Source organism: Felis catus, chromosome A2 (assembly GCF_018350175.1).
Source record: "Felis catus isolate Fca126 chromosome A2, F.catus_Fca126_mat1.0, whole genome shotgun sequence".
Classification (NCBI taxonomy): Eukaryota; Metazoa; Chordata; class Mammalia; order Carnivora; family Felidae; genus Felis; species Felis catus.
In genome coordinates this window covers 93,982,313-93,992,348 of record NC_058369.1, presented here as the reverse complement: position 1 = coordinate 93,992,348, position 10,036 = coordinate 93,982,313, and the positions used below count along the sequence as shown (strand labels likewise).

The window sequence follows — 10,036 nt, the reverse complement described above, 5'->3', positions numbered from 1 at the left end:
AAACAGTGTTACCGGTTTGAATTTTGAAAATTTTGAAAATCAGACTACCGGTTTTGGCATGACACATAAGCACTAGAGAATTTTAAAATAAGCACTAGAGAATTCACCTGTGAGCTACAATCGAATATGGATCATTCAGAATATTTGTGATGAACTTAAACTATAGCAAAAGAGTATACTAACAAAACAGTTCTTCAGTGTTATTTGAACTAAACTAGTGATTTCACACGAACATGTCATGGGGAAAGTAACAATAATTTAGTATCTATGAATACTTCTCTCTGACCAATAAGCAACTTAATCTTAGAACTTGATGGGATGACTGCCATTTAAGAAGAATGGAGTATGATGGTGTAAAAGATAAAATAAAAATGATCACACCATTGAAAATAATCACAAGAGCAATACACAGTAAATTGTAAGTTGATGATAAGAACTTTATTTAGTTTATCTCCTTGGGAAATCAAACTAACTCCTAAGGGCACAGTAATTCAAATTATGATCAACATATTTCCAAGTCTACTTACTAAGAATGATCAGATATATCTTAAGACAAGGAAAAAATTACCTGAAATTCGTGAAGAAATATTTTGTCAAAATGATAATTTTAATGCACACATGGTAAAGGTCTACTGGCCTAATTTTCTAATTCTGCTACCCTTCTATGATAAATTCTCTTCACTCTCTCAAGATTTCCTGTTAATGATCAAAGTACTGTGTGTGATTAGTTTGTCCCCAAGTCTGTATGTGAAGGTGGTTGGGAGTAGACAGAAGTTCTACTGTTGGGTTTGGGATTAAAAAATTCTTCCATGTAATCTACCCCAACCCAATTTATTGTTCTTTTACCAACACTGTTAAGATTCAACATCTGTTCTGGGTAGATTTTAAGAATAGCTGGTTTATTTTGGTGCTCACAGATCTATCTCTGCCCAAATACTGCTTAATGATGCTTAGAATTCCATGACAAAATATATTCTATTCTCTTTGGATCTTTTTTAAAAAAATTATTTTGAGAGAGAGAGAGAGAGAGAATCCCAAGCAGGCTTCACACCATCGTGTAGAGCCTGAGAATCTGACGCAGGGCTCAATCCCACCAACCAAGAGATTATGACCTGAGCTGACATCAAGAGTCAGATGCTTAGCCGACTGAGCCACCCAGGCACCCCTATTGTCTTTGTATCTGTTGTAATTCATCAAAGGGCTAAAGTCCCTGGAAATGGTACCATATTAAGCCTCACCAGTTATTTACATCCTACTATAAATAAATATTTCAGTGCTTTTTTTGAAAATATGTTCTAGTATAGGGAGTGAAATGTCAGTAACTTGAAGATTTACACTGGGGAGCTGTAAAAGGGTTGTATCTTAGAAGAAAAAGAAGCACTAGGACCAAGGGGATAGATTTCACAATTTCCATAATACTACTTAAACTAGGCAATTTCTCCTTTCACCACATGTGTATATCAGACGTTATGTGATAGTGAAATACACTCTTGCTTAAACCATTCCATCTTGGTCCTCTTTGTTATAGTAGCTAAGCCCATACCCTAGCTTGTTTGATATTGCACTTTTTAGAGTCTGTCTATATTAAATATTTTTATATGTGTTTCTGTTATCCTCATTAAAATGTGAACTTTAAGCAAGTAGAGACCTTGCCAACTTTAATCCTTGTATCTCTTGTAACATAGGGATTGATGGAATAGACTCATTGTAAATGTTTGTGGAAGGTGATTTTAGTCCTTGGTCTCAGAAAAGTTGTATTGGGCACATAAATATGGAGCCTATGAATGTCTAGACATCATTTAGAGAAAAACTGTGGCACATATCCATTGTTACTTATTTCTTTCAAACAGGACACACTCTTACCCACCTTCCTTAGTCTGTATCCTTCTTGTTTTCTACTATAGGAGCATGTAGGTCCAGAGTTGTCATTGTCACAGAAATTACAGCCTTACCTGTTTTGGGTTGCAGGAAATGGGGAGCTGGAGAGTGTTGGATAGGGGGAGCTGGTTCAATAGATAGTTCAAGAAGGCTGATTGGTAGGGTTAGACCTAAAGTCTCTTGTAATGGACTCTGGCTTATAAAAAGTCCTTGGCATAAAGAACCATGCCTACTGATTCCTGGATTTGAGCTTTCAGAAGAAAGGACACTAACAGTTCTGAAATTCCTACTCTTTCCCAGGACTGTGTTTGGTTCTCTCAGTATCCCCACTGTATTGCTATAATCCTCTGTTTACAGGTGAACTGAAGCTTGGAAAGTTCAAGTAACTCAATCAAAGTTGTATAGTTTTTAGAGGTCAAGCTGGGACTTCAGCCAAAGTCTGCTTGATGCCAGTTCTCTTGTTTAACACTACCTCTATAACCACAAATACGCAGCCAAAGTTTTCTCAGGCTGTACTTGGTTGGGGTGGGGGGAGGGTGGATTCAAGAGAGTAACAGTTAACAGAAACCATCCAATAAGCCATTCAGTTTCCCCTCCGTATCCGTTAGAATGTTGGCTAAGCTACTCTGACAAAGAAGACCAAATAGGGTGTTTAAACAAGTGGTTTCACTGTCCTGTAATAGTCCTGCAGCGGGTATTCCATGTTGGTGAGGTTGTTCTGCTCCACGACATCATTTAGGCACACCATACTGACCCCTTCCATCTGGGAGCTCTGCTGTCTCCTAGGGCACTGTCTTGGCATCATGGTTGAAGTGTGGCGTAGGCAGATCCATGGTCTAGCTGGCAGGAAAAGGAGAGAGTACAAGTCCAAAGCAATTATCGAGGCAGAAATTGCACTTTCTCTCACATTCTATTGCTGATAATTTAGTCATGTGTCAAGGTAGGCAGAGAAATGTAGTCTCTGGCCCAGTGGCCAGCTTTTAAGGTCTGTTAGCGTGGAAATGGGTAGCAAATTTTGGCGAACAGCTAGAAGTCTCTGCCACATTCTCCATTCACCTCCAACTCTGATCCTTGTGTTCATACCAAGCTTGGGAACTTTGATTTCTTCCTTCATTGGGCTTAATGTCTTCCTCATTCTGAAGCCTGTTTGAAAGTTCAGGGTAAACTTGTTACTCACAGCTTAGTCTTACACTGGAGGGTGTTAGTACCAAAGCAAGCCCTTATATGTCTTGACCATGAGCATCCTTGTGTGGAGGATCTCTTACACGGTCTTCCTGCTGGCTTGCCAGGTACGGCTGGACGTGGCGAATACTCAGTGGGAACACTGCTTGGTTCCACTATGAAGCTCCTTGCTACCATAGAATTAATTTTTCCTTTTAATTAAAAAAAATGCCAGATGCCATAACTGAAAAGCAATACTAGGGGTACCAAGAAGGCAAATCTATATGACATGTTATTTATATTCCCGAGAGAGGAGTATTTATGCAAAGTGACCCAGAGCCCCTTCTTAGCAGCTTTTCCAGTTTCAGCACCTTGGGTTTCTAAAGTCTTCCTAAGGACCCGAAACATATTTTTTTCTTAGCACAGAAAATACCAAAGCCCTAATGCATATTACTTTGTTAATAAATACTCATTAAGTGCAGTGTGTGTGTGTGTGTGTGTGTGTCTATCATTATGCTGAATTCTATAAGTCAACTTAAACAGTCATTTAAAAGACTCTTGCAAAGAAATTGCAGTTTGAAGATAAATATCTATAATGAAAGCATAAGCCAACAAAAAGAAGGTGAAAGAACTGGCATGTTTTGTTGCTGCTGTCTTTTGTTTTTATTTTTTGTCAGCTTCATTGAGATATAATTGACATGTAATGTGGTTAGTTGACAAATTCATGACCTCACATTGTTAACAATTTTCTTTTTGTGGTGAGGACTTTTAAGCACTAGTCTCTTAGCAATTTTCAAAAATACAATGCAGTATTGTTAAGTATAGTCACCATGCTATACATTCCATCACCAGGACTTACTCACCTTATAACTGGAAGTTTGTATTTTCACCACTTTCGCCCATTCCACACCTCCCCACCCCTGCCCTGGCTTCTGGAATCCACCAGTCTGTTCTCTCCACATGTAAGTGATATCTTTCTCTGTGTTTGTCTTTCTCTTCCTTATTTCACTTAGCATAATGTGCTCAAGTTTCATATATGTTGTCACAAATGGCAGAATTTTCTTCTTTTTTATGTCTGAACAATATTCCAGTGTGTGTGTGTTTGCATTTGAGTATATATAATATAGCAAATGCATAATATAGCAAATGCATCTCTTCAAGAGATCTCTTCAATATGGTGATTTTATTTCCTTCATATATATATATATATACACACACATGTATATATATATGTATATATGTGTGTGTGTGTGTATATATATATATATATATATATATATATATATCCAGAAGTGGGCTTGCTGGATGATATGGTAGTTCTATTTTTAATTTGTTTAGGAACTTGCCATACTGTTTTTTTTTTCTTTTTCTTTTTTATAGCAGCTGTACTGGTTAAAATTCCCACCAACAGTGTATAAATATCCTTGAGCTGGCATTTTTTTCTTACTTCAAGTTAAACCTCTTTGTCAGTTTCATTACAAAGTAATTTTTGGGAAAGCCATCCAGAAGACCATTTGAAATGTGGATTTATATCTAGCATAGATAGTGACAAATCTTACCTTATTATGTTCAGATTTTAGCCTATGATGGTATATATGTGCTTATATTTATAAGTATATTAGGGATGTATACATAGATAGGGTATATGATAAAAAAATTGAAGAGACCTTTGTTGTAGGGAAAGGGGAACATGGAAAAGTTCAGTAGGAGAACCAGAAGACTCAGAGACTTCTGCGCTTTCCTTTCTTTGTACTCAGTGTTCTCTGCTAAACTGTCACTGTTCAGAGGCAGGGGCCATTTATTTTCATTTGATTTCTCAGGCTTAGTAAAGAACATAGTATATCGCAAAGAGCTGATACATTGCTTCTTCTTGGGGAGAATTTAAGGAGCAAGTGGTCGACAGTGTGAAGTGCTATGAAAAGGTCAAATAAGGTAAGAAGTAAAAAAGACTGTTGGATTCAACCTTTGAGATGACTCAGTTAACTGTATGCAAACATTGAGGGAGGAAGCCATACTGAGTGCAGCAATGGAGAAGTGGGGAACAGACCCCGATAGGTTGGATACAAAAGGAAGGAGAGCTGGAGCAGCAGCTAGAGAACATTCTTTCAAGGTTGAGAGAGATTGGATTCTTCTTATAGGCTGAGAAGAAGAGAGCTGCATGTAGAGAGAGATTGAAGATCTATGAAAAAAAGAGATTAGTTGATGGAATTAGGTACTGGAGAAAAGTGAACAGAGAGGAGAAGCAGAACATGGCAGAAAAATTATCTTTGGGCAGAAGCAGGGGCCCCCTTTTTCTCAGAGATTAGGAGAAAGAAGAGAAATGTGAGATGCCCACAGTCTTGTGGGGAGGGGTGAAGGACAGTGAGTGAGCCTTGGTCTGATGGGAGTCAAGACCAGCTGAACAGGATGGAGGGTACGACTCTGAAACTGCAAAAATTGATGAGGCGCCTGGGTGGCTTAGCCAGTTAAGCATCCAACTCTTGACTTCAGCTCAGGTCGTGATCTCACAGTTCATGGGATCAAGCCCCGTGTGGGGCTCTGCACTGACAGTGCTGAGCCTACTTGGAATTCTCTGTCTCCTCTCTCTCTCTCTGCCCCTCCCCTGCTCACATGCTCTCTCTCTCTCTAAATAAATTTAAAAAAAACTGCAAAAATTGATGAGTTGTTCTTTGTCTTCAGAATGTATGCCCTTTGAGTAAAATGGGGTGATAAGATATATGAATAACTGAGTTCACTAGTGAAAAAATTGCAGAAGCGCTTAGAACCAAGAACTGGGTAATAAAATACAGACAGAGGTGCCTAAAATTCATGGAAGTGATGGAGCAATGATTTGGCATTTATTTTGTTATGGAAAACATAGTGGAGAAGTGGATGTTTTTTGAACTTGGCCTCTGAAGAGTGAAAGTTTTTTCATGGGGAAAAAGAAAGATTTTGTTTTCTCTCCAAAACCAGAAGTGGCATATATAGATTGAAGTTTACTCTTGTCTAGCAACATGTTTATGTCTAGAAATTAGCTTTATAAACTTGGTAGGGTTCTTCCCCCAAAGCACTGCTTCCTTGGGTTAACCAGAGGTTTTCTAAGTGTATTGGTTTTGATTCCTTAGGACTTCCTGAAGATTTCTCGTTCCTCACTGAGCTTGTTAAAGTGTTAGCTTTTTTCATATCTCTAGCCCTGAGCAGAGAGCATGACTCATAGTAACTGCAGCTCAAAAAAAAAAAAAAAAAAAAAAAATTGAGTTGAATTCTCCCACTCAGCCCTTGCTGTCAGCCTGCCTTTAGTTCTGCTTTTGTATTCAAGTTAGCCTCCCCCAACGCCCTCATTTTTGTCTACACACCTCTATTATAGCTCTTTCCTGATCATGTTCTAGTCCATCATGCAACATGCTTATCTCTCCTGATAAGGGCAGCTACAGAATCCTTAAGAACGTCATGAACTTCACAGGGAGAGTGGTCAGTTGGGATAATTCAACACAAAACACAGAAATAGGTTGGTGGACAATTAAAGCGAACTTTATGCACTGTTTCCGTCTGAGGCGGGATAGGGCTCTTACCAAGGAAACCATATTCATCTTCTCAGTGTGGAAAGGGGGCCTTTGGAAAGTCCAGACTTCACAGCTTCTGCAGAGTTGATTCAGTGGTGGGCTGCTGTGCTATGTGGCCACACGGTGGCGCCAGAGCCCTTTGTGGTGAACATGAAGAGCCCAGGGCATCTGCCTCTGCTGCTTTCTGCGTACATTGTTTCACCAGATTTTTTCAAACTTACTGTAAAGAGAGAAGGATGGCATTTTTTTTTTTTTGTGATTGTGTTGGTATTATGATAGCTGCGCATATTCCAAGGTCTAAAGAATTTCCATGAGGCTTAGCCCCTGGATGGCTCAGTCAGTTAAGCGACTGACTTAGGGTCAGCTCATAATCTCATGGTGTCTGAGTTCCAGCCCCGTGCCCCGCTCTGGGCTGACAGCTCAGAGCCTGGAGCCTGCTTCAGATTCTGTGTCTCCCTCTCTCTCTGTCCCTCCCTGGCTCTCTCTCTCTTTCTCTCTCTCTCAAGAATACATAGAGATTACAAATTTTTTTAAAGAACTTCCATGAGGCTTATAGTAGGCATCAGATTCGGTGTGTTCACTCCTGTGTGTGTCTGAACATCATCTATGTTTGCTTATGTGTATATACATATACATATATATGCATATCGTTACATACTATCCTTTACTATCTACATCTAATATTCACTGATTTTATTGGTACCAAATTCTTACCATTTCAAGCATTTCCATAAATTATTATTTTTTTATTGAGATATAATTGGCCTATAAAATTATGCTACGTTCAGGTGTACAACATAATGTTTTGATATTTGGATATATTGAAAAATGATCAGCATAGTCAGTGTAGTTAACATCTGTCACCATACATAGTTACAAAAAATGTTTTTTCTTGTGATGAGAACTTTTAAAATCTATTAACAACTTTCAAGTATGTAATGCAGCATTATTGACTATAGTAACCACACTACACACTACATCCTGTGGCTTATGTATTTTATAACTGGAAATTTGTACCTTTTGTCCCTCTTCACCTGTTCTCCATCCCTTCCTCCCACCTGTGGCAACCACCAATCTGTTCCCTATATCTATGAGCTCAGTTTTTTAATTTTTTTTTCAGATTCTACATATAAGTGAGCTTATACAATATTTGTCTTTTTCTGTCTAACTTACTTCACTTAGCATAATGCCGTCAAGATCTATTCATGTTGTTGTAAATGGCAGGATTTCATTCCTTTTCTTTTTCTTTCTTTTCTTTTCTTTTTTTTTTTGTTTTCTTCTTTTTTTTCAATTTATGAAATTTATTGTCAAATTGGTTTCCATACAACACCCAGTGCTCATCCCAAAAGGTGCCCTCCTCAATACCCACCACCCACCCTTCCCTGCCTCCCACCCCCCATCAACCCTCAGTTTGTTCTCAGTTTTTAAGAGTCTCTTATGCTTTGGCTCTCTCCCACTCTAACCTCTTTTTTTTTTTTTTTTCTTCCCCTCCTCCATGGGTTTCTGTTAAGTTTCTCAGGATCCACATAAGAGTGAAAACATATGGTATCTGTCTTTCTGTCTCTTCTTTTTTTTTTACATTTTATTTATTTTTGATAGAGAGAGACAGAGCACAAGTGGGGGAGGGGCAGAGAGAGAGGGAGACCTAGAATCCGAAGCAGGCTCCAGGCTCTGAGCTGTCAGCACAGAGCCCAATGCGGGCCCGAACGCACAAACCGTGAGATCATGACCTGAGCCAAAGTCGGACGCTCAACCCACTGAGCCACCCAGGTGCCCCACTTTTTTTTTTTAAACAAGCTCTGGCTAGTTTTATTAAAGAAAAATTTTGCTTGATTTACTTTTCACCAGTCAGTTATGACATGCTTCTAATGAGATATCAGAATCATATGGATCAGTGATAGCTGGAGTGCACACTCTGTAGTATTTCCCACGTGCTGTGCCCGATTCAGTGTTATTGCCCCTGTAGTGATGGACACTAGTTTTGGCCAACATGGCATAGTATTCTATTTCAAATTTCCTCAAGGATGGGCAGTAGTTGGCAAGGATGACCAGTTTCACTTTGCCATGTCTAATCATTTTCAGAGTCTGCTTGAATCCCAGCATGTGCTTTCCACTTTTTGTAATGAGTGGCTGCCTAGAGTTGATCAACTCCAGTGACTTTTTTGTCTTCCTAGCGGCCACCATCTTCCTGCCTTAGGTGCGGGATGGACCCAACCAAGAGCAGCTGCCAAGATGGCTGGAGCAAGAAAGGAATAAGTTCCCACCAAGATTTCATTCCTTTTTATGGCTGAATAATTTTCCATTGTGCGTGAGTGTGCACACACACATGCATGTGCGCACATACATTCCACACTCTAGTTATTGAGTCATCCTTCAACAGACACTTAGGTTGTTTCCATGTCTTGATTATTGTAAATAATGCTGCAATAAGTGGGGGGAGGGGGTGTATATCTTTTTGAATGAGTATTTTTGTTTTCTTCAAACGCACACCCAGAAGTGGAATTACTGCATCCTATGGTACTTCTTTTTTTTAAGTTTTGAGGATCCTCCATATTGTTTTCCACAGTGGCTGCACCAATTTACATTCCCACCAACAGTGCACAAGGGTTCCTTTTTCCTCCACATCTTTACCAGCACTTGCTATTTCTTGACTTTTTGGTGATAGCCATTCTAACAGCTAAGAGGTGATAGATGTTATTTTATTTAATGTGCATAAAACTCTTTGAAAATAGGTACTTTTTTCATTTTATAAATCAGGAAATTGATGCTTAGAGAGGATAATGTGCTCAAGCGTACAAAGCTTTTCTTTGCAACAACAATGTGATGCATCTGATAGTTCCCCTTAACTTTCATAACATCTTAGTGAGTCTAAAATACATGCATAGAAAAATTGGAGCAGTTTATAGTCAATTGATTAAAAAGGGAACAAAGTCTTGGTGACCAAAGTGTTTTTCTCTGGTTCCTAACCTGTTGAATATTAGCTTCTGTGAGTATGGGGATCTTGTCCTTGGTCAAAGTAGACACATCACACCCAAACTTCTGCTACAGCTGAGGCACAACCATGATCTATGCAGGTTACTGTAGGAGGGAAGAAATCACCCCATTCCCCAAGCAGCTTTCACAGCCCCACTTTAACCTCAGGCATTACTTAAAAGATTTGTTTAAGAATCATGAACAGCAGCTGTGAGCTGAGACATTGCTAAACTGATATATGTACAAACTCATAATATGGCTATTTTAATTTTAATTTGTTTTTCTCTAATTACCTGCAAGTTCTGCAAGTTCAAGTATATCTTCATAGATCACAGGTTATTTCTTCACTGGTTTTGTTAGAGCACCTTTTGCCCACATAACAATTTGTTTCTATAAAGTCAAGTAAATCTACCTTCTTAAAAAAATCTTACTTATAGTTATTTTCCTAAATTTTCAATCCCTTATTATATATTTAAGTCTTT

The 10,036-nt window shown here is 38.8% G+C and overlaps 1 protein-coding gene across 1 annotated transcript; it reads right to left on the bottom strand.

Moving 5' to 3' along the window:
- Nucleotides 1-8,396: 8,396 nt before the first annotated feature.
- On the bottom strand, nt 8,397-8,765 carry LOC101080444 (60S ribosomal protein L30-like). The gene has a single exon (XM_045041831.1). The coding sequence runs from the start codon at nt 8,763-8,765 to the stop codon at nt 8,430-8,432; it is 336 nt and encodes a 111-aa protein (XP_044897766.1). The 3' UTR covers nt 8,397-8,429.
- Between the last annotated feature and the right edge of the window lie 1,271 nt (nt 8,766-10,036).

What these genes read in the sequence shown, in the direction of transcription:
- LOC101080444 (XM_045041831.1), bottom strand. Translation starts at nt 8,765, where the DNA reads ATGGTGGCCGCTAGGAAGACAAAAAAGTCACTGGAGTTGATCAACTCT.